This window comes from Natator depressus, chromosome 4, assembly GCF_965152275.1.
Source record: "Natator depressus isolate rNatDep1 chromosome 4, rNatDep2.hap1, whole genome shotgun sequence".
Taxonomy (NCBI): domain Eukaryota; kingdom Metazoa; phylum Chordata; order Testudines; family Cheloniidae; genus Natator; species Natator depressus.
In genome coordinates this window covers 121,986,179-122,011,919 of record NC_134237.1, presented here as the reverse complement: position 1 = coordinate 122,011,919, position 25,741 = coordinate 121,986,179, and the positions used below count along the sequence as shown (strand labels likewise).

The 25,741-nt window shown below is 41.3% G+C and overlaps 1 protein-coding gene and 1 long non-coding RNA gene across 3 annotated transcripts in view; one reads left to right on the top strand and one right to left on the bottom strand.

Moving 5' to 3' along the window:
* The window catches only part of ZFYVE28 (zinc finger FYVE-type containing 28), a 300,215-nt gene that overhangs the window by 114,979 nt on the left and 159,495 nt on the right, over positions 1 to 25,741 (bottom strand). For both annotated transcript variants that reach the window (XM_074951801.1, XM_074951802.1), the window contains exon 2: positions 6,358 to 6,498. In XM_074951801.1, coding sequence (XP_074807902.1) covers positions 6,358 to 6,498 — 141 coding nt within the window. The remainder of the gene's footprint in view (positions 1 to 6,357; positions 6,499 to 25,741) is intronic.
* Positions 14,954 to 24,135, top strand: LOC141985990 (uncharacterized). The gene is made up of 3 exons (XR_012639089.1): positions 14,954 to 15,020; positions 20,104 to 20,206; positions 24,045 to 24,135. It is a non-coding gene; the product is annotated as an uncharacterized LOC141985990 (long non-coding RNA).

Here is a 25,741-nt window from a genome sequence, read left to right as displayed (position 1 = left end):
AACTCGAGGACCAGATTAAAACGGCTAGCGGGCTGGATGCAGCCCATGGGCCATAGTTTGCCCACCCCTGCTTTAGTGGGTCACATTACCACATTCCTGAGAAACTTGTGACCTGCAGTGCTGGGAATAATTTTTATTAAACCATGCTTGGAACTGACTCATACATTGTTCTGAGAACTCGCTATATCATGCAGAGAAATTATTCTCATCATATTAAAACAAGAAGCAAGTGCTACCATTTAGAAACCTCTTTTAATATAAAGCATTTCTATACAGTATTAGAGGACTGAAAAGGCATCTCCATTAACAAGAAAAAAGTTGCTTTTAAACTTGGCCTGGTCAAGTATCATCACTGAACTTCTTTGCTAACACATCAATTCCAATAAAGTGGCTCAGGAATTATAATTTTTAAATCATCTTATTAACTCAAGTACAGAATTTAAACTAATTGGGGCCAAAGCCAGTTCATGCAGGGGGAGATCATTAATGCAGATGATTAGTCAAAAATGTGTGTACCATAGGCAAGGTCACAGTGCTGTAAAATATGAAACTTCAGCCCAAAATAGGTTCTATCATGTCTGGAAGTTTCTGAGTGGGATAAAAATGTATAAAATTTGACATCTACTCAAGAAATACTTCATGGAGTAATTTATATTGCAGGAAAAAATGTGTAAAGTGGGCTAAATGTTATATGTATTAAGATTTTGTACTCAAAATTTGCAAGTTTCAGTTAAATGTATCTTGTTTAGTTAACAGAATATACTTAACAGGCATTGCCACCATTGATCTAGTTTGAAAAATTAATGTATTACCACTAGACCGGAACTCAGATGACTTGAGTTCAAAGACTGGTTCTGCGACTGGCCTGCTGGTGACTTTGGACAAGTCACTTCACGTCTCTGTGCCTCAGTTTCCCCATCTGTAAAATGGGGATAATGATATCAACCTCCTTTCAGAGTAACAGCCGTGTTAGTCTGTATTCGCAAAAAGAAAAGGAGTACTTGTGGCACCTTAGAGACTAACCAATTTATTTGAGCATAAGCTTTCGTGAGCTACAGCTCACTTCATTGGATGCATACTGTGGAAAGTGTAGAAGATCTTATTATATACACATAAAGCATGAAAAAATACCTCCTCCCACCCCACTCTCCTGCTGGTAATAGCTTATCTAAAGTGATCACTCTTCTTACAATGTGTATGATAATCAAGTTGGGCCATTTCCAGCACAAATCCAGGTTTTCTCACCCCCCCCCACACCCGCCCCCCACACACAAACTGACTCTCCTGCTGGTAATAGCTTATCTAAAGTGACCACTCTCCTTACAATGTGTATGATTGGAAATGGCCCACCTTGATTATCATACACATTGTAAGGAGAGTGGTCACTTTACATAAGCTATTACCAGCAGGAGAGTGAGTTTGTGTGTGTGTGTGGGGGGGTGGGGGTGAGAAAACCTGGATTTGTGCTGGAAATGGCTCAACTTGATTATCATACACATTGTAAGGAGAGTGATCACTTTAGATAAGCTATTACCAGCAGGAGAGTGGGGTGGGAGGAGGTATTTTTTCATGCTTTATGTGTATATAATAAGATCTTCTACACTTTCCACAGTATGCATCGGATGAAGTGAGCTGTAGCTCACGAAAGCTTATGCTCAAATAAATTGGTTAGTCTCTAAGGTGCCACAAGTACTCCTTTTCTATCAACCTCCGTTGTAAAGCGTTCTGAGCTCTACTGATGAAAAGTGCTACATATGAGCTACTGCTACCACCACCATCTTGGCCTGTGTACCTCATAATTTAGGGAAGTGTATATGTGATTGGGAGTCGTCATATATTGACATAAAACAGTTTAGGGCTTATTGTGAAGTATAAAATAGAGTAGCACAAAGATGAGTTCTGGCTTTGTTAGATATAGATTATAAACAGCAAATGCAAGATATAATATTAACAGGTGTGTGTGCTATAACAACGTAATACCACTGATATGCAAATACCACAGCAAAAACAAGAATGCCATTTTTACAGTAAATCACTATAATTGAAGCAAATTGTTATACTGCATTAATAAGTAAATGAAAATTGAAGCTTTAAAAACTGTCACCTTGCTCTTTATCTCAGCACCATGGTATCTAAGCAACTTGCCATGTTTGGTATCCAAGATATAGCAGCTTTAGAAGTTTTAAAAACTTAATTTTACTTTAAAAACATCATTTGATCATTACTCAAATAGCTTTTGAGTAAAATAGAGCTTTAAAAAAATTTAATATCTTGTTTGTAACTTTAGTCATTTTTAAAAAAAATATGTTGACAGCCCTGGGGACTGAAATTTTCTATTGATCCACATGAAAAGCTAACATCATGAGCTGTGTCATTGTAACTCCTTCGTTCCATCAGTATGCCTCAAAAGACTAGAAATCCTCCTTTTGGGTGGGGAAGATGGAAGATATTAGTTATATAAAATACATGTCTAATATGTCTAATCTGAAATGTTAGCTCCTCAGGACAGGATCTGTATTGTTTGTCTATAAAGCATTATGCACACTAAAGCTGTTGTAGCCATATAAACTACTATCACCACACTTCCATTAACTAGGATCTCTTTTTAAAACCTTAGATCCAAACCTGAGAAGTCTAGACAAAGATCTAAATTAAGTTTAAATTTCTGAAGGATCTTCTAAAATAAAATACAGTCTTTTCCTCAAAAGAATAAAGGTTAGTAAAATCTGTTAGTCTATTATGAATCTGCCATCTGTCTGAAATTATATTTTCTTTTCTATTTAAGAAAAGAAGGTATGAAGTTTAAGAATGACACTTGCTAATTAAGCAGGTACTGCCAGTCTAATTTGTTAAAGACAAACAACCCAAGAAGTAGGAGGAGAGATCAATCTAATTAATTAATTCCTAAGCTAGCTAAAAAGACAAAGGATACCAGTACTAGAAACCTCTTCCAGTATAAGAAAAAAAGCAAATTAAGCTCACGCTGAAATCATGTCTCAGTCAACTTTCCTAAATGAGATTGTGGGGATAACCTGGCAGTGGGCTAAGGAAAGCAGAAATAATGGAAACTCGGGTACTAGACATTAACAGAAAAGTGCATCATACAAAGCCTGGGAATCTGGTAAACCATGCTCTGCTGTATCCAAGGTACTGTTGAAAACTAACTCCTGAGGAAATTAAAATAGTATGTTTTTAAAATTTTCAGTATCATTAATAAAAATCACACACTTCCTTGCTATAAATGCTAAGTTTACACTGAGATATTTTCATACGTATATATTTGCAGTAAAATATTTTTGATACAAAAATTGGACCTTGGTTCTCCTTTCTTTCACAAGCACCTTCATGTCTTCTCAGATGCTGGAAAGTCTTCCCATCCTTATTCCCAAATACCTGCTCAAAACAAAAAACCTCTTTCCACAATTCCTCAAGCAATGGTTCTTATTTCTGCTCTTATGATCTAATTTCTTATAAACCGTAAAAAAGAAGCATAACTCTTTCTCTTGCAACTTTGTCTTTTTAGACAGAAAGCTCTTCAAGAAGAGACCTGTTTTTGTAAAACATCTAGAACACTCTGGGGGCTATAAAAATATGTTTAAAATAGGTCTAATTAATAAATATAATTATTTCATATACCATTGAACTAGGGTGTGATCTTTCCGGTAACACATCATTAAAGTGGCAATTTCTGCAAAGATTCTGGCATCTTGCATCAAACCATAGATAGAAAGTGTAAGCATTTTCAAGTCTTTCTGCTCTGGTAGCAGCAATTTTGTTTGACAGCTGAACCTAAGCATAAAAGTCACCAAGAAAGTATTAGTGTTACAGCATGGGATGTCGTTAGAGGACACAGTCAACGGAACTGACCAGGATTCTACCCCAGTATGACATTTCCTATATGACTAGGTGACTCCCACTTCTGTTAAATGTAACAACTGTAAAGATAAGTTAAGACAAAATGTGGCACCCTTGACTACATGCATCTAATTAGCAAGGATGGCAACTTTTGTGTGTGTGATCAGGTCCTAAGAATTGCTCTTTTCAGTTACTGCTCTACTGTGATAATGCACTGATTTGGTGACTACTTCCACTCTTCAGGAATTGGGCCTGCCTTAAAGTTAGTTGTCCTGCTTTTTCAATGTTGTGCACATTTAAAGGTTTCTTTTAAAAATAAGAGTAGTGAAGACTACAGCCCCTCTGCAATATTGCCTTATACTAGACTTGCTGTTTGCCTGCAGCCATACTCCACAATCCACCACTGTTGACTGGTGATAGCAAAGTAGCAAACGTTGAGAAACTGCAAAAGCAAACTGAGGTAATGAATATAAAACTTTGGTGAAATCCCTCCTGAGGTAATTATGGTAATTTGAACATGAGCTACTTCTATGGAAACATTCTCTCAAAAACTTTTGCAAGCCTTCTTTTAAGAGATGTCAGAAAGGAGAGCACATAGTACATTACTCTTTTCCTGTGTCCCTAGATTCAGCTCACTTAATATGGGTGCTTGGTATGCTAATGGTATACTGCTCTTCAATGTCATTTTCACCTGATTAATGGATGGTATTTTTCACCAAGTTAGCAACTCTTTTTTTGCAAGTCTTAGTGGTCTTATTGATCTAAGGAACAGTAAGCAATTCCAGAAAAAAAGCTAGTCAATACATTCTCTTTAGCATTCCTCTTCTTTTTAAATTGGCAGAGGTGTAAATGAAGTTTTATTCCTATCCATTCTATTTGTTCTCACATTCCACTGAAGACTTTTGTTTACCTCACCCGAACTTGCCACGCAATTACAGACATGAAAGTTGTGATATTACAACAGAAAAACTTCAAAACCAGACTCCAGCGAGAGACTGTTGAATTGGAATTCATTTGCAAATTGGATACAATTAACTTAGGCTTGAATAGAGACTGGGAGTGGCTAAGTCATTATGCAAGGTAACCTATTTCCCCTTGTTTTTTCTTTACACCCCCTCCCCCCCTTCCTCAGATGTTCTTGCTAAACCCTGGATTTATGCTGGAAATGGCCCACCTTGATTATCATACACATCGTAAGGAGAGTGATCACTTTAGATAAGCTATTACCAGCAGGAGAGAGGGGTGGGGGAGAGAAAACCTTTTGAAGTGATAAACACCCATTTTTTCATGGTCCTTGTGTATAAAAATATCCTCACTGCATTTTCCACTTTTATGCATCTGATGAAGTGAGCTGTAGCTCACGAAAGCCTATGCTCAAATAAATTGGTTAGTCTCTAAGGTGCCACAAGTACTCCTTTTCTTTTTGCCAAAAAGTGAATGCTTAGAAAGGGAGAACTCTGGGACTGAGTTGGTCTGGGACTGATGATTTGGTTTCCTTTTAATTTTTTTTTCTTTCTTATCTGAGACCAGAAGTGGAGAGAGTAATGGCAGGAAGTGACCCAGTAAGGGTGTAACAGAGGATCCACAACCCCCCCAGGGTTCAATGCTGCTGACTCTGCTAGGGCCCTGGGTCAGAGCTCATTGGAGTGAGCAGGCCTGGGCTCCCCTACATTATCCTCCCCCAGCTCAGTGGATCCTAACAACTAGGCCACCCACCCCACCGGGACGCTACTACAATGATCTAACTAATCTTTGCTGTTTCTCAGCCTTTTGCCACAGGATCTCACTTACAAAAAAGACCACAGTTTCAGTAAGTAATATCCTGATTCACTTTTTAAATAAAAACAGATGTTACATACAAAGCAGATATGTTAGTAAACCCATAGAAAGACTCTGGTTCTTAATACAACTTACAGCTGAAATGCCTTGTTTTATGCAGTAGAAGTAAGGAAACCTTAGTTATCCCTTCTTATCTTCAAGGCTCTTTGCACTAAACAGATCATATTCTCTCCAAAACTTAAGATCTAATGAAAAGCCAACTGTTTTTCTCCATCTACATAAGTGACTGATGGGAAGCTACTCCTGTCACGTAATTTGAAGTTTAGGTAATTTTAAACAGTGAATACCATTAAAAACGTCAACATTTACAAAAGAAGTTACTGTATGGTAGTGTCTGAAATCCTGCAACATCTCAGATTCCAGATTTTGGTAACCACTGGTAAACGCTGACCATGGTATACAATATTTCATATGGGAAAAAATATCTGAACTTTATTGTGTACATATTTACAAATCTTTAATTCAAGAGCACTTGTTTGTAGATTTTGTTTATGCACAATTCTTTGAGAGCAAATGTGAAACACCTTTAGTTTAAGCAGGAATTCCATTGATCAAAGCCACGTTTCTTAAGGATCTAGTTATAATTCCAAAAATTAGGCAATAAATCTGTGTAAACAAAACAAACAAGATAAAACATAGCTGAGAACATGCCATTCTGGTTACCTGACAAGAGCGGAATTGGTTGACTAGCAATGTGCATCTTTGTGGGTCTTTTCTTCCATCCAAACAGTCCAATTCAGCTGCTACTTGATTTAGTTCTTCATCTGCGTAGTAGAACTGAGCAAGGAGCTGCGGGTCAGTCCTCTGCAATGAAGAGAAACACACAATATTACACTTATCTATCCCTTATTTGTCTTTACAGGAAAGACCCTTTGGTTAATTATTTACATTTAAAGGGAAACTAGTGTATGAACTGTTTTAGATCAGAACCCGACCAAAAGCTGTCAGAGTCTGACAGAGAGGAGGGGTTCTTGTTAGATACATAATTATGGGTAGTTTTTAAATTTTGACCCTCCAGCACAAATAATTTAAAAAAAAAATAAAGTCACTATTATTGCAGGACAAAGAGACTTATTACAACAAGCACTATCTCCAGAGTAGTATTGGCATGCTCAGTGATACTGATACATAGTTATTTTGGCATAGTAAACAGCTGAATCACAAGTTTTATTTGTTAACCAAATCAAAATATGACACATTTCAGCTGTAGTCAAAACAAGCAAAAATTATTTTCCAAGACAAAAAGGACAGAAGTTAGTGAAGAAATCCTAATCTTCTAATAAAGAATTATACAACTGACTCTTCTGACTTTCCCCTCTTCAATGTTTCCATGAGTCTACAGCCCACATTTCCTATGCTATAACTGCGCTGAGGTCACACATGCACACACCCCTATGAGCATTTTATTATTATCCTTTTAAAAAGACCTTATTAATTTACCAATTTTAATATTAGCAAAATACACATTCTGTAAAAAAACCAAAACCCTGAAGCCCTCACAGCACAACATACAAAAATGTTTACAGCTATATAACCCACAAGAAAGAATTTCATAACATAAATACCCTTTAGCAAAGATCAACATACAGCCACTATATTTCATAAAGACAAACAAGTAACACTACTGGAACTGTTTATTGCACCCATTGATGGCCTACCAAGTTAAGATGTAGTGACTTTAGCTCTGTAAACTATGCTAAAATCACTTTAGTCAATATTATTTGTCTTAATGCTTCTCAATCACTAATCTAAAGGGGCAATAACAAAAAGCTAACCTGGTAACTGGCACACTGACTCTTGTCCTTAAACAACTCATTGTGCATAAGCTTAATGAGTTTCAAGCTGTCTCTTATATCATTATGAGCTGAAAAGCCTTTAAAGTAAGATCTCAAACAATGTGAAGCTTGAAACAAGTCAAAGCAGCCTTTTGTAAGGGAGCTGAACAAGAACATATTGTACTTTAAATGTTTGGAGAAAATATTTTTCCCATTGTCAGCAGAAAGTCACACACTTACCGTGAAATAAACAGAAAAATACCTGAATGCATCCGATGAAGTGAGCTGTAGCTCACGAAAGCTTATGCTCAAATAAATTTGTTAGTCTCTAAGGTGCCACAATTACTCCTTTTCTTTTTGCGAATACAGACTAACACGGCTGCTACTCTGAAACTAGAAAAATACCTATAAACTTTACCAATTTAGAGCATCTCTGGATTTATTCTCCTCCTTTCAGTCCCTTTGTTGTCACCTACTACTGAAGATCTGAAGTACAGTAACCAAGTATTAGCTGTCAAACATTCACAGACTTTTACAGTAGTTTTCCCCTATGCTTGTATTAGGGAGGAGAATGAAGCTTAGGGAAATAATTAAGAGATATAGAATTTAAAGTTAAAGCACCATGAGTATGGTCAGAGGGGAAAATATGTCTAACTGAGCTGCTGCCTGCTACAACTTGTTTTGCTAAAAATCTCTATATTTGCTTAATAAGTTTCCAAACTGCAGCCCGGATCTCAACAACAGAACTCCAGCGCCTTGGGACTCACATTCCACCACCACCCACAGACCTGTAACCCACACCAGGCTCCTCAAACCATCAGACTTTTGCCTCTAAAGCTCTGGATGCTCTACCATTGCCATCTGGCTGCCTGATCTAAAATCTTTCTTCCACTTCTCTCCAGCTACCAAACCACTCCTACTGCCAACCTCCACAGAAAGTTCCTCTCCGTTATTTTCTCTTTCACGTTCTCACTCTACTGCCCTTTCCATTTCTTCATCTTCCATCTATCTCTCTGTTCCTCTCTTCCATCCCCACAATCTCTTTGTTACTGTTCCCTTCTCTGTCGTTCAGAAAAGGACAAGCAGGACCTCCAAAGCAAATTCATCCTTATTTTTGTTACACTTTCCTCTTGTCCTCTACCCACTACTTCTCTCTGCCATATCACATCTACTCAGACTGTTCACTCCTCAGGCCAGGGACCTGTCTTTCTGGTATATTTTGAAAGGTATCCGGTACAATTCTGGGTGCATTCTGTAAGAAATATTGCTTACCCTCTTGCTGGAAGTTTTAGTAAAAAATGCCAGGTACTGAAGGGCAGATTATGTGGTCCCAAAACTCCATGGATGGGCAGCTGCCCCCAAACCAAGGGTAGAAAAGCAGCTGAAATGCCACACCGTTCCCAGCACAAAGCCTGATTGCTTTTGCTTTCTGAGCGAGTGGTGAATTTGACCCTTAGTTTCTAAGGTCACCACAGTGTTCCTTTTTCAGTCCTATAAGGACTGGTAGTTAAGTCCCAGAGGCAAAGTTTTAGTGAGACATGGCTGAGTCCTATAGCTTACTGCTTTCTAAATTATTTCAGCCTGTTGAATATTAGTTTTAAACAGATTTTGATATTTCTTTGAAAATAATTAGATGCAGAAATCAAAGTGTTAAATCCCTTTACAGCAAGGAAGGCATGATTTTTAAATGAATTTAGCTAAATTACCCTGCAGAAGCAAATATAGAAGTTAAATAATTATGGTCTTAAGCAAAAATATGAAGCTGAGTTTTGAGCTCTCACATGACTGATCTTTCAAATTGGAGGATAAGAAGCTTTAATTGAGTTCTCTGCTGTGTTGTGTTCTGTTGCCGATTAGTGGCATAATCTTTGATTAATTATGTCAATCATATGTGGTCTATAGCAAGATGAAGCTGCATGAAACTAAATCTCCCAGCAGGGGTCATGTGAAGTGAATAACCACAACTTTCTGAATTCAATTTACACTTGATTAGCAGCAGTAAAGAGAAAGATAGTATCAAAGTCTCAGTGCTAATTTTCTTTTTCAAACTATGCAAAATATGGTTCAAATGATCCAGTCTGAAATTACTTATTAGTTTTTCAAATTGCAAATGTTTAAATCAACCCTTTTGATGCCAAATGAGGAATCTGGTTTAGAAGCACTTGCATGCCAAAGAGGTAATATATAATGTGAAACCCGCTGTTAAATGATTTTTGGTAAAATGTTGATTTTGGACAGTGTTAAAATGGAGTTTGTTCTTTTGGACTACATTTTGAATCAAAGCAGATTTAGAACAACTTGATACATACCAAGAAGATTAACAAGACAAATGAGTGACATGAGTGACACATTTCTTAAGCCCCAACTTTAAGATGTTATTACTTTCGATTTAAAAAAAAGATGTTTAGAATTAATAACCTTATGACACTTAAATCATCATCCTTGTTACTTGTATAGCACTAACAATGTGGATGGCCCTGTACAGAGGAGTGCGAAGAGTATCAGGTTGAGAGAGGCATAGCCTTTTAATCTTAAATATGTATTATTTATTTATAAAACTGCAATTCTGAAGCTGAGAAGAAAATTATACTTACATAGCTCAGAAAGAAGAAAAGTGATAAGTCAATTCCCCATACTATCTGAAAGAAGTTACTAAGACTCTGATCCTGTCAGCTCATAAACATGGAGAAATGCCTGCACAAGGAGCACTGTTCAAGTCAAAAGTGCACTCCCTTAACATGAAGCTTAGGTATTCATCCTTCTCAAATACTGAACAGTTTGCAAACATCTGCACATGTGGGGGTCCAAGCATGTGCTTATGTGTAGGGTGTGTGCTGGATACTTGGTTGCCAGAGAGGAAAAAGGACAAAAGGTATGAAAAGCAATCTTATTTCAAACTTTTAACAAAATATTATGCAGGCCAAAGGAGGCCAAAAGCCAAAAATTAAAAATCTGACCATGTCTTTTTAAAGAACCATTCCAAGGGAAGCAAAATGTGTAATTTTGAAATGTTTGGGATATTCAAATAAATGAGGCAAGATCAAATTTCTTTCAAATACAACAGTTACATTACCATGATATATCAACGTGCTATCCAAAATCAAACCAGACTATCCTTAAAAAAATCTGTGTTGAGTGGATAAGGGCAAGGATTCTACAACTGGAATAATCCAGAGGACTTTTTAAAATTGTTTACCAAATTTTCATCTTTCTTTCTAAAATTCTCCATCATGTCTAGTCCCTGCCCAATGTGTTTGATTTGTTTGTTTTTTGAAAGTTTGAACACTTTCACAAAGAAAAGGAATTTTTTACTCTACATATAGAATAATCTTGGAAGGTTCATATGGATGACTCATTCAATCAGATCTTGGAAAGGGCAGAGGCAAAAGGCATTCACATCAGGAAGCGCAAGTTTTAAGGTTGCATGTGTAACCTTTGCTCTGCTCCCTTATGCAGGCGCTGTGACCCTCTGGGGTTCAGCCCAGACCAGGAAGGGTTGTGTTGTGCAGCCTTGGTTCAGAGCCTTGGTTCACTGACAGCAACGGAATGCTCAGCACAATAGCCTCACCCTGGCTTCCACATGCCTGGTTACGCCTTGCAGGATGACACCAAAACCCTCCCAGTCCTAACTTCTCCCCAAAAATGCTTCTCTGCAATGCTCTGCCCTTCTTACTGTAGCACCCACAAAACCTTATCAAGTTTTCTGCTCCTTTACAGAGAAAGTAAGTACATAGCAGATTATTAACTTAACTGGGACTGACAAACCCTCCACTTCAATCAAAGCACTGCAGAGAAAGACTTTTTGGGGGAAGAACTTAGGGCTGGAACTGTTGTTGAGGTCCCCAGCAAAGAGTAATTGGGCAGTGGAAGCCAGGGTGTGACCAGCATGTTTGTATGCTGCCTGTTGGTGTCAGGGCTTTAAGCAACAGCAGTATAACATCCTAGGTGCCCACAGTTAAAAAGCAGGTAGTGACTGAACCCCTTACCAGCCTAGGTGAACCCCAAAGCTTCCCATTGGCATAGTTGAACAGGACTGACACACAGCTTGCTATTTGACTGAGGTTTACAATTCAAGCCCTGGTAAAATAGTTTTAAGTAATTCCCACCCAAGTGAAAAGGCTGGGAACAATCACAGAAAGGTTACAATTTTATTATTTTCTGTTTATTTATTTCAGGTGTGGAAACAGAACAGAGGACATTTAAAATGAGAGACAGCGAAACAACAGCTAAGTTAGAGCTGGCTAGTTTAGAAAAGGAGCAAAAAGCCTAAAATGAGCAGCTGAGCAAGGACGATGAGAAATGGGAAGCCAAACAACAAGAGCATGTGAATACCAAAAATGGGACGTGAACCGAATGGGCAAGAAGCAGCACACAAGTGGGCCCTGGAAGGGGAGGAGCATCTGCCCACCAATAAGCCATGGAGCTGAAAGAAAAGGAAACCTTAGCAGGGATGTGGGAGGTGGGGGAGCTATATAATCTGAGAATGGGGAAAAGGGATGGATAGGTTCCACAGCCCACAGGTACTTTCTCTCCCCAAGGAACACCAAGCTCGGATAAGCTGTCCTGTGTACAGAGAAACAGACTGATTCCTTACCACTTCTGAAAGGCTTTGCGAAGTACATAAAGTTCCAGAGGACAAGAAAGTTCCAACTTTGATTACTAAGCTCTTGGGTAAAGCATTACATGTATTTAATGAAATGCCGATTGAACAGGCTTTGAAATATGAGTTGTATTGCAAACCTTTTCAAATTACTCCTGAAGTGTATAGAGTGAAATTTAGAGATCTCAGAATTAATGACAAGATGAATCATAGGGAATGTGTGTATACATTGTGTGAGTAGATGAGAAAATGGTTCAAGGGGAAGGGGGAAGAGAATTATGACCAATTATTTGACCTTTTTACATAGGAACAGTTCCTGCGTATATGTTCTGAAGAGATCGGACAAGGTATTTGGGATAAACTTCTGGATTCTTTCCAAAAGGCAGCCGATGCCTGTGTGAAGCTAAAGCATTTGGTAAGCACAAACTGCAAAGGGGGGAGCAGAAGCCCTGTTTACCCCTGGGAAAAAGGAGCGTAGTTGGGAGTCCAAACAAACAGTCACCTCCTCAAAATGAATCCCCTCTTGGGAATCTCTCTCTCAGATCCACTGTACAAGGGAACAGTCCCAGGTGTTACCTGTGTGACTCAACTGAGGCACAGCTGGAAGATGCTGGGAGCAGTCAGTCCCTGGTACAGCTAGGTGAACAGCTGTGGGCCAGGACTCCACTGGGAACAGGGCAGACTCATTGTGGTAAGAGATCTGGTTTCACACCTTTGTAGGTGGCAGAACCCTTTACTGGCTGGGGTGACCCAGAAGGGCATGAAACAACGGCTGGGGCTGTATAGATGTTAAGCAGGAAGAGAGATGCCCCTTAGTCTATGGTTCAGGGGGACTGTAAACGTATGTCTGTGGAGTAGCCAGTGGCTAAACCTACTGCATCAATGTCGAGGAGAGGTGGTATACTATTCTATGTCAGCAACTCTTGTCAGGCCTGACATACAGATTATGACAATAGTGACTTGGGGCAATAAGTATCTAAAAGGTGACGTGAGCTATATACAAACTGGTAAACAGCTGGTCCTGAAAATCACTGCATGGCATATGTTCAGGGTGTGTACAAATATGTGCTAGAATTACGTTCTAAAATGTTTGGGGCAGACTGGTCTCATGCATTGTTTGCCATAGATAAAGGAATGTGTATTTGCTTGTCTGACCAGCCTGATCATCAGCAGACGATGAAGGTATATGTACATATAAGGTAAACAAAGATATCAACTAACAAGTGGGGGAGACGACAGCCTAGTGTCTATACCCCAGCAGGAGAAAGAAACTGTGTCTGAGCTTACTTTTCAAATAATACATTTCAAAGATTTACTTTACTATAAAAAGAGGGGGCAGGAACCCCAGAGTTATCCTTCACCTGAGGAGTCAAAGAAACCAAGCACTTTGAGCTCCATGTGTTGGACCCTAGCTAAAGAATAAAACTTTGAATTTGTCTGACTTCAACTTCCAGTCATTGGCTCTTGTTATCTCTGCCAGACTGAAGAGTCCATTAGTACACACTATTTTCTCCTCTTGAAGGTACTTATACACTGTAATCAAGTCACCACTTAAATCTTTTCTGATAAACTAAACAGATTGAGCTCTTTAAGTCTCTCACTGTAAGACACGTTTCCAGCCCTCAAATCATTTTTGTGTCTCTTTTCTGCACTCACTTCAGTTTTTAACATCCTTTTTTAAAATGTTGACATCAGAACTAGACACAATACTCCACTGCCAGTCTCACCAATGCATCTACCACCCTACTCCTACTTAGTACTCTCCTGTTTATACATCCAAGGATAGCCCTTTTTGCTATAGCATCACACTGGGAAGCTCATGTTCAGGTGTTTGTCCATTATGACCCCTAGATTATTTCCCAGTACAGGTCCCCTATCGGTAGGTATGGTCTGTATTCTTTGCTCCTGGGTGCGTAACTTTGCATTTGGCTCATTAACATATATTTTACTTTAACAGGCCTAGTTTATCAAGCAATCCAGATTGCTCTGACTGCCCTTCCCTCATCATTACACCTCTACCCAGATGTAACGCGGTCCTCGGGAGCCAAAAAATCTTACCACATTACGGGTGAAACCGCGTTATATCGAACTTGCTTTGACCTTGAGCATTTCCATTATTAATAGTCACTTCCCGCCCCCTGACTAGCCCCTCAGAACCCAACCCATCCAACCCGTCCCACTCCTTGTCCCCCGACTGCCCTCCAAGACCCTCTGCCCCTTATCCAACCTGTCAGCCACAGCCCGGCACCCTTAACATGCCGCTCAGAGCAGTGTGTCGGAGCCAGACATGCTGATCCGCCGGAGCACGCAGCCCCACCCCCCAGAGCGCTGCTTTACCGCGTTATATCTGAATTCATGTTATATCGGGTCGCGTTACATCAGGGTAGAGGTGTATTTACCATTCTTCCAATCCTTGTGTCATCAGCAAATTTTATCAGGAGTGATTTTATATTTAGGATAGAGTATTTATTAACATGATCACATACCATTATTTTGCAGGATCCATGTTCACTGCACAGGTTGGACACATTAAAGGTCACTAACACAAACAAACTCACTCTAGTTGGTTACATACACTTAAACAAATATTTTGCTATGCCACACATTTCACCAAAATATGCATTCAAAATATGCAGTAAATTGGAAGCTATTACCTGGAAAATATACTACATTATTTTGCCTTTTAGCTGTTACAGTCTTTAAATTAACTATATTATAGGTCTTCTGATGCATGTCTGCTTTGTAATAGATCAGACATTTAATTTGCATGCTCCTGGCTGCTTTTACTTTTCACTCTGTAAAAGACCATCCATTGTATTTTTTATTAAACATCACCTTCATCTTTTATTCTCACTAAGCCAGTGACTTGGGAGTAAAGACTGGTTGCCATTGACCAGTTCAGTGGAAGACTGAGAAATAATTTCTGAGCCTCTCTTCTTCTCATGGCTACAGTAAGTGTTTACCAAATAGATACAGTCAGTGATCATTGACTCAGATGTGATTAGTTTGATTTAACTTACAATACATTTTTGATCTGAGTTACAGTTTTGAGTTTTGATTTGAGTTGGGTTATATTTTAAGATCTTTTTCTTTGTGGCTTTCTTTCAAGGGGAACTGTGAGATAAAGAATCATTCATTTTAAAAGTTGTATGGTTGAAACTCATTAGGAGTCATGTTATAGACCAGTAAGATCAGATGTTACATGCTATAAGATGAAAAGATCCTATTGTCACATCTTGTAAACAATTGACCTTTATTTGTAAAATATTGAGGTGTTTCTTCAAAAGGATAATATTTAGTCACCTGCTTTGGCTTTCATGGCATGGTCCCTCCAAGCATAAGACAGAAGCGAATAGCTACAGCACTGAAGCTGGGAATTAAAAATCACAGTGACAATTTACCAGATATTAGAATTACTGCTTATCCACTCAGAATTTCTGAAATTCAGATTTAAGACTTCTTTGAAAATGGCACTTCCAGAAATAGTGACTCTCCCTGTTGAAGATTTTCCTCTTTGTAAAGCAAGAGACTAAAAAGCAAAACTGCAAGAAGCCTTTACATCTATTAAAGAATGAGATATTTGATCACTGAATTACAAAGGCAGGTTCTTCACGGTGATTAAGTTTTTAGGTGTGTAATAATGATGAGTGAAAGCATATAGTATCAGCTAAATTATGAAATTATCCTGAATATAAAACTTAAGAAAACTATTCTAGGTAAACATTTATTTTTACTTCGCTGTGGAACAGAAAGTTCATATGCATTCTTCCTCCCGCACTACAACTGCAGGAGAATGTAATCTTCTTTATAACTCAAAATATTTATTTATGAGAATCAAGCCACAAATAAAAAGCCTAATTAGCTAAGTAAGGCACTGGAGATATTTTATTGCAGCTATTTAGATGGACCTCACACAGTGTGTTTCACTTTGAAGAAACTCAAAATAGAAAGAAAAGCATAATCCAAGGGCATTGCAAATCATATTCATAATCTAACAATCTCTTAAATATTTCCAAATTTTTATGTGGAGTCTGCACAAAAATTAGCAGTTAAATGTGTTATATCCAGGGTGTTATGGCCACCTCAGTTTTAGAAGTCTCATTTCCACAGTTCTCCGTAACGCATAAAGTACTTAATTTGTCTTAATTTGATTTCTACATCTTCATTTACCCAGTATGGACATGAATGTGTTACCAATGTGACTGGCAGCAGCCTCCAGTGAAAGGTAAATAATTTCAGTACCAACCAGGATATGCTTCCCTTGATAACCTTTCCCCAAAGTCTCTGTTCTGCCTTGGCAAGAGATAGTTACATCAACAATGCTCAGATTTTTCTGCAGAAAATGTCATTTTTAAATTGTTTTCTTTCTTTGTCTTCTCAACTGGAATAAAAGCAAAGGAAAATGGAAATATCATGAATGAACCACAGAAAAGACCAGAACAAGGAATCCATAGTGGGGTCTGAATCCTGGGTGTTGATAGAATTATATGGAGGTGCTGCCTGTCAGTCATCCTGAGAAGAACAATATTAATCATTTCTGTTTTGCTGAAGGCTGCAGAACAGAAGATAATCCTAAAATCTGACCAGAAATGATCCATTGAGCCAGTATTAAAGGCTCAAGACATCAGTTGTTCATTTGTATTTTCCTCATGTTCTGAGCATTTATCCCTTTGCTATACATTTAAGAAATTCAGCAGTCTACATAAACCAATTAAATGTTTTCTCTACAATGTGTTCCAAAGGTATTGTTTTATGGGTTCAGCTGATGGTAGATCTGAATTTCTGTTTATTGACCACCAGAGGGAATGGTGCAAGCCTCCATGCACTGTATTTTAAGTGGTACTTTGACAAACAACTACACTATGAATTTTTTACCTCGATCTTGCCACCTGTTGCTACCATTGGTTCTGCTCCATCAATGTTTGTAATGGTGGGGACACTAGCATAGACAAAGTGTGCGTTGCTCTGGGTGTTTTAAGTGTCATACCACATAGACCTTTTCTGAGCAAGATTGGATATGGTGTTTAAAATGCCAGCTGTTACCTGTAAATCTGTCTACACTAGCATCCCTACTACTGCTTCCACTGGTGGAGACATACCACTTGAAGCCAAGATGAATTTTTTAAAAGAAAAGGACTTGTAGACACACCCCAAGAGTGTCTTCCTTTGCTAATTCCTGTGGAAGAAGTGGTAGAACTGCTTCAAGTACTGTATAATGGTCCAGCTGCTTGACAATCTAAATACTGTAATTGGTATCTTCTTCTGCTGGTGTCACAATCTTGGGTTATGGGACAATAGGCCTTTTCACGTGCCCAAATGATGATAAGCAACCTCAAACTTCCCATTCCTTAAAATGGGCATAGTGGCTGCTAGCAAAGTTCCATGTATACAAAAAATTACTATACCATACAGGAGTCAGAAGGGGGAATTCACAAAAGAAGGCACAATAATGCAGATCAAAATTTGAAAAGGCTATAGTTTAAGGACTTTATCCTGCCTACCAGTATTCAGAACAAATGGCCTAATATTTTGGAAAATCAGCTTTTGTATACCCATGGCAATGTGCACTGCCAAAGGCAGAACCGAGCTCTAAGTGTTTTAAAAACATTAATCTATGCAGTTCAGATTTAAAAGGCAGCTACAATATAGCATTTTTATAAACTACATAGCTGTAATAGACATTATGCACTAGCTACTCAAATGAATTTTAAATGAAAACTGGTATGAAATCTAACTAACACCTGGTAATGAAAATGAAGATATGTATGACATGCCTGATCTGTGACAAAAGCAGCTCTATGCCTAAAGCCAAACGCTTTTCAACAAAAACAATTTATCCAATTGCCCATATGAAAAGTAAGATCCTTGTAGTGCTACAAGTTTATCTGTTGGAAGCTTGTTATGCCAGTTACAAATTCTTAGGGAAGCTTGTCTTGTACACTGAATAGTTCGAAGACTTCAAAGTTGTTGGGTTTTTCCCCCAGAAGTGAACAAGTAACTTGTTCAACTGGGCCCATTCTTCATACTTCTCTATTTTTTTAAACTCATATGAATATGTGCTACCTCTGCCTTATACATATACTTGGCAAGTTCCTTAAAACAACATTACAAAATTCAAACACCAAATCCAATACATCCATAGGCAACAATCCTGCAGTGGTAGGTGAATAGGCCAAAATACCTAAAAGGTCTTTTCTATTTATAATTCTATTATAAACCAAGCAACAATAAAGATTTCTTATAACACAAGTGACACAGACAAATAGTAATATATTTTTCTTTTAACTTATGTGACATTTTAAAATCTAGGAAGCAAAAGCAACTTTGCCAATGTTCTAATCTTCTTCCTTTCTGTATTTAAGAAAGAGGGAAAGTTTGAGAAGAGTGTCAATTTTGCACACAATGGTGCTTACAATAAAGAATGCGGTTTTGCTGGCTTTCTGGTGCTGTTGATCTCAGCAAATTTGAAAAGTGATGATTACATTCATACTCCAAACTATGACTCTGCAGATGTCAGGTCCACTGTTTTTGTGATAGTCAATAAAGTCATCCTAATGGCTCTTAGTAACATGATCTGGGTTTAAGCCTATTTTCATTGGAAGTGCACAATAAAGTGCAAGCTGTGGTAGTATTGCTTGTATTCCTTATCTTGGGTCTACCATTTGTAGTTGGAAATATAGCTACATAAAATCAAGAACTGTGAGGGACAGAGAAGTTGGGTAGCCAACCACAGACACTAGAAACATTACTGGATATACTGCACCATCTTTCCCCTGGGTTGACCATTAATGATCTATATAAGTCAATAAAATAAAGCCTGCAAACCTATTCTGCTGACCATGACCAACACAAAACATGAGATAATGGGTGAAAGCCAGGCTCTGTTAGAGTCAACAGTGTTGACTTCAGTGGCTCCAGGATTTTCCCCAAAGACTTTATACCTGATAGAAGTTTTCAAACAGACAAAATATTTTAAACAAACAAAACAATCAACTATATGCAAATTGGAACAATATGCACTCGGCCAGGAACACTGATTTAAATAAATGTATCTATAGATGCTGTAATGGAAACTAAAATAAGCTAATGAACTATAGATTTATTCAATACCTACAAAAAAGTCAAAATAAAAGAGCAATAATATATAATCTGATGGAAGTATACTTTATTATCACATGAAAGAGCTCCAAAGCCAGAAGTTAAAAGATTCCTTTGCCCATTCCCCTATCTGTCCCCAATGTCTACTGAACAACCATGATGTCTTTCCTTACCCCATTCCTGTCCTATAACAGGGCACTGATCCTCTGGGTATATGTGCAGTCCAACATACCTATTACAGGCTCTGGCCTTTAAAACCTGGAATTCTCAAAGAGATAATCTGGAAGAACAGAGAGAAACTCCAATCCCAGGGCCCAAGGATGAGAGCAAGATTGTTAACAGCAGGAAACAGGATCATAAGGCTTCCTGTCTCACAGAGAAGGAACTAGTAGACAGTTGTACAGCATGCAAAGGCTGCTGGGGAAAGCACTCCAGTTGTGCAAGGAGAGGGCGTCCCCCACAACTGGTACCATAGCTGGAAAAAGGGGGAAATTTTACCTGTATGGAGCAGGAAGGAGCAGGAAATGGCTGGACCAATTTAGGAGTGTGGGGAGATCACTGCCATTCTAGTTGACCAGAAGAGAGTGAGGGTGGTATTTATACCCTATGCAGTCCTGGAAAAATCTATTACCAAGATCTGTCAGATGCCACCACAGGAATATTAAAGCCCAATCATTGGATAAAAATTAATAAAGAGATGAATGAGGACTTGGGAGCATGTGACAGCTTCTAAATAATTTGAACAGAATGTTCAATGTTTTTTGGAGGGAGGAATGGATAATTGAGGCAGATTTAAAGATTCACTGAGATGCATGAGATGGAATAGGTTTGGGGATTTTTTACCAAGGCATGTGGTATGTGCAGAAATGGCCCTCTGACCAGATTAAAAAGGGATAGTAAAGGATACAACAGTCCTGAAATTATTTCCCGTTGTAGTGGCAGTGACTATTTGGAGAACGGATTTTACAAACAAAAGTGCATGTTTTGGAATGACAACATGACAATGGTGCATGTCCTCCACATCACGCAGAATTATGAGGTGAGTAAGGGCATTTGCACTTCAGTGTTTAAACTTTAACCATATGTTTGTTTGTAAAACATGTGCCTGGGGTCGATAATGGCAGAGCCAATGCACTGTCTCACACTTCCAGGTGGACAGATTTCAGGACCCAACATGGAACCCAAAACAGAGGCTGGTAGCATTCTGGGGGAGGATGGCTCTTAAGAGTTGTACAGAGATCATTAGCACTGCAAATATTTAGGGCTTCTGACAGGATTTTTAAAGATTTTGTGCAATTTCAGGGGAGGGAGGGCCTGCCTATGAAATGGCCATTTCCAGATGACCAGATACTTCAGTACATGGTATTGCTGGCAACCTGTGGGCTTGCATCATTTACCGCCTCCAGCCACCTATCAGGCTTTACATTTACCAGTAGGATTGGGGGGTATCCCAGATCCTTGTAGTGGATACTTTAGTTAGTTCAGAGGTTTTTAGTGACGAGGTATCAACACACCATCCCTAGAGAGGATCCCCATTACTGCTCAGACGCTTAGGGATTTGGGGCAAGTTCTCAATCAAATGTGCAGAAGCAGACAGGAAGTGGACAGGAAGTAGGAGGAGCAATTGGTCATCTTGACCCAAACAGGAGGGGCGAGGTGAGTCCATAATGCTATTGGTGATGGAATGAGGAATTATATAGTGATGAAACCAGCTGGTCAGGGGGCTGGAAGGGCCTTCACAACATACCAGTCTGTTACAGTTTTTAAAAAGGGGCTTATAAAGTTAGGGCTATAGGTGCATGAATTTGGTTCCCACTCACTCCAGATTGGAGCTGCAACAGTACTGCCCAAAGAAGGCTAGGGGCCAGTGTGATTCATGCAATTGGATAATGGCACTCAAATACATACAAGACATACACGAGACCCCAGATGGGAAAATTAGCTCTGATTCTCTGTTTCAAATTTCAAAATCATGTCCATGGTCCAAGCAAGCAGCGCTGTGGCTCTGTGAGCAACAGTTTTGTACACTAGGCACATAGGCACCAAGTCGTCTGGAGGTTCACAGCTGGATCTAGGTGGTGAGCTGGCATAGAAACAAGGGTATGCTATGGGACCAGCTGATGCCCCTTATACGCTCTTTGGCAACTCAGAAGCAGGCACCAGATGTGATTATTGTTCACCTTGGTGAAAACTATTTGGGAAGGTGTAAGGGGCTCAACATGATAAACAGAGCTAAGGCAGATCTGAGGGAAGATCCAGGATTTTTCCCAGGGGCAATGATTATTTAATCTGAAACACTGCAGTGCAGGGAACAGTGAAACTTCCACAGGTGGATAAGGTTAGGAGGTATGTAAATAGGTAGGTGGCTAAACACATACATAACCAAGGGGGTTTGGTCATTTCAGATCTGGACATATCTTACTAGGCACCCCAGGGAGGATGGGATACACCTGTCCAGATAGGGGGTGGATATACTTTTTTCTGATATTAAGGAAAGAATCAGTGAATACATGGAAGCACAGCAGGCTTGTGGTGGGCATGTGGCCCACAAGCATAATTGCTGATGCCTCCTTGTGGAAGATGTCCAGTGCAGGTACTTGTTATGGAAGATGTATGGTTATTGGATAAAATGGCAAAAAGGGTTACCTACCTTTCGTAACTGTTGTTCTTCAAGATGTGTTGCTCATGTCCATTCCATTCTATGTGTGCGAGCGCCCATGTGCGCGGTTGGAGATTTTTGCCTTCGTGGTATCCGTAGGGTCAGCAGTGGTGCCCCCTTGAGTGCCGTGCTCATGCATTAGTATATCAGGCACCATTGAGCCTACACCCTCTCCGTTCCTTCTTGCCGGAAATCATGACAGAGGGGCATGAGAGCAAGTAATGGAATGGACATGAACAGCACATATCAAAGAACAAGAGTTATGAAAGGCAGGTAACCGTTTTTTCTTCTTTGAGTGCTTGCTCATGTCAATTCCATTCTCGGTGATTCACAAGCAGTACCAATGGAAGTGGGCTTGGAGTTCACAGCCTTGCAGCTTGCAGCACTGCATCATCCCGGGCCTGGGTAAGCGCATAATGGCAAGTAAACGTGTGGACAGATGACCAGGTAGCAGCTCTACAGATCCTTTGGATCGGCACGTGAACCAAGAAGGCCGCTGATGACACTTGCGCTCTAGTCGAGTGCGCCTTGACAAGTCTATCTGGGGAGTTTTCCACTTTCAGAAAAATCATACTGGCCACCTCCAGATGGAGTGACCCCTCATGGCAAGACGAGAAGGTCCTGCTGAGGCGATCTTCTAGCACATTCCTGGTCCTAGGCAGGTGCGTGGCTACCAGATGAATGGCATGCTACATACAACACTCCCAAAGGCTGAAAGCTTCTTGGCAAAGGGCTGACAACCTGGCTCCGGCCTGCCTGTTGATGTAATACATTGCGATGGCATTGTCCATGAGGACCTGCACCACCTTGCTGCTCAGGTGGGGGCAAGAACACCTGGCAGGCCAGACAAACTGCCTTTATCTCCCTGACATTGATGTGAAGGGCCAAATCGTTCCCCAGCCAGCGGCCTTGAGTGCTGAGCTTGCCCAGATGGGCTCCTCAGCCCAGGTCCGAAGCATCTGAGACAAGGGTCAGCGAAGGGGACGGGATCACGAAGGGAACACACTTCAATACTGACCCAGGGTTCAACCATCACTCCAGGGATGACAGGATGTGATCCAGAACTCTGACTACCCGGTTTAGGTCGTGTCTGCTGGCAGTGTAAACCGACGCCAGCCTTGCTTGCAGAGGCCGGAGGTGGAGCCGCGCATGACTGATCACATATGTACAGGTGGCCATATGGCCCAACAACCGCAGGCAGGTGTGAGCCATGGTGAGCAGGTGGTTCTTCACATGAGAGATCAGGTCTGACATGGCCTGAAAACAAGTCTCCTGAAGGCTGGCTCTGGCTCGCGTGGAGTTGAGAACTGCCCCGATGAATTCTATTAGTTGAACTGGCCTTAAAATGGATTTCTGCTCGTTTATCAACAGGCCCAGGTTGCAGCAGGTGGAACGCAACAGATCGAGGCTCCTCTGTACTTGTTCCTGGGACCTGCCCTTGATAAGCCAGTCATCGAGATATGGGAATACCTGGACCCCTTAATGTCTCAAGTAGGGGCCACTGGCACCATACATTCCATGAAGATCCTTGGAGCCAATGAGAGGCCAAAGGGCAGCGCCATCAACTGGAAATGGTGTTCGCCCACTATGAAACGGAGGAACCGTCTGTGACCTTGGAATATGGAAACAGGCGTCCTTCAATTTGAGGGTGGCATACCAGTCTCCCAGATCCAGTGAGGGCATGATGGAGGCCAGGGAGACCATGCTAAACTTCAACTTCTTGAGAGACTTGTTGAGGCGGTGCAGGTCCAAAATGGGTCTTAGGCCCCCTTTTGCTTTTGGGATTAGGAAATAACGGGAGTAGAATCCTTTCCCTGTCACGTCCTGAGGGACCTCCTCCACCACCCCCATGTGCAGGAGGTTCTTGACCTCTTGAATGAGGAGTTGCTTGTGAGAAGGGTCCCTGAAGAGGGATGGGAAAGAGGGGGTGGTGGGAGGGAGGGGAGGCCAAAAACTGCAAGGTGTAACCTTGAGATACTATCTCCAGCACCCAACGGTCTGAGGTGACTAGTGACCAGGCCAAACGGAAGGGATGAAGATGGTTGAGGAAAGAATGGGGTGGATTCTGGGAGGCGACTGGGGCATCACTCTCAACTGCACCCTCAAAACGAGTGCTTCTGGCCCCCGCGGTGTTTTGCCGGGCCGGGCTGCACAGGTGAGCAGGAGGAGGAAGGGCAATGGCTGCTGAAACTAATGTCTCTGTTCCTTCTCCTTGCAGACCCCAAACAAGACTGCCAAGGCCTAAGCAGCAAGGCGGCTGGAACTGCTTTCTCAGAGACTGTGGCATATGCATGTCAAACAAGCGAAGGGTGGCCAAAGTGTCCTTCAACCCATACAGCCTTGCATCTGTTTGCTCTGAGAAAAGACTGAACGGGAGGTCTTGGATCAAGGTCTGCATCTTTTGGGAGAGGCCGGTGGTCTGAAGGCAGGAGCTACACCTCATATACACCACCAACGCTACCACCCTAGCCGCCGAGTCAGCTGCATCCCATGCCATTTGGAGGGAGCACCAAGCCGCCATGGTGCCCTCCTCCACTAGGATGCTGAATTCCTGGGCCAAATCCTGTGGGAGGGACTCCTTGAACTTATGGGTGGGAGTCCCATATGTTAAAATTGTATCTTCCTAGGATGGCCTGATTGTTTGCCACCCAAAATTGCAGCCTGGCAGTCAAATAATTTTTTCTCCCGAACAGATCCTATCTTTTGGCCTCTTTATTTTGGGGGGGATGAGCTGGTATGACCTTGCTTACCCTTTTCATTGGCTGCAGAGACCACCAGCGAGCCCAGGGGAAGGTGGGTGAAAAGGTATTCAAACCCTTTGGCAGGGACAAAGTATTTTTTTGGGCCCTTTTCGAGTTGGGAGGGATGGATGAGGGGGTTTGCCAGAGGGCCTTGGCAATCTTGATGACACCGTCATGCACTAGTATTGCAACACGGGCCAGGGTAGAGGCTGACAGAACATTAAACAAAAGTGTCCACCTGCTCAGCCATTTCCTCCACCTGCAGGCCAAAATTCTCAGCCACCCAATGAAGCAGGGCCTGGTGTTCTTTAAAATCGTCCAGTGGGCTGGCCCTCGAGGGTCCCGCAATCGCCTTCTCTGGGGATGAAGATGATGACTGCAGTGTCGGGGGAAGGAGGCTTAGGGGTGGGTGCAGTCTCCTCTGCCTCGACTTCAGAGTGTGCATCATGCACTGAGCCCAGTGCTGTCGGTGCCACCAGCTGTTGCTCTGACGCAGTGGCCAATGAGCTGTGTGAAAGGGACATCACCATGACCAACACTCCCCATGCATTTCAATAAGGCCACTGCGCTAGCCAATGGCCGTGCTGCCAAGGTGGTGCCGTCGATGTCGACGTGGCCTCAGGTGCCCATTCACACCAGTGAAGTCTAGGCAAGGGGCTGAACTGTGCTTCTGTGCTGGAGGAATCCCCTTCCGGTGACCACAGTGGGGCTGTCGACGCCTGAGACTGTTTGCTGACCATCGCCGTTGGAAACCGGTGCCCGGAGTGAGGAGATCAGTACTGGTATTGGGGGGACTGGAGCTGGTGCTGGGGGGGGAGGGGGGCTCGGAGACATGACGGGGAGCGCTCGCACAAGGCAGGTGACCCGGACCTGAACCGAGAAGACAATCAGCGGGAGGGTGAACGGTGTCAGTATTGTGGAGACCGGTGTCTCCCTCTAGGCGATCCACGTCGAGATGGCGGGGACCACAATTGCGATGCTGGTGACCGAAGCGAGCCTCTGAGGATCCAGGCTGTGATTCCGGCAATCTGCAGCGCAGTGGTGGAGAGCACTGCTTCGTCTCGGGGGATTGGCGGTGATCCACTGGCCCTAGAGGGGTCTTAGCAGCTGGCTTGCCCTTCTGGGGAGCCTTTGCTGGTCTTTGAGGCATGTGATGCCTTGATGGCATGGGCAG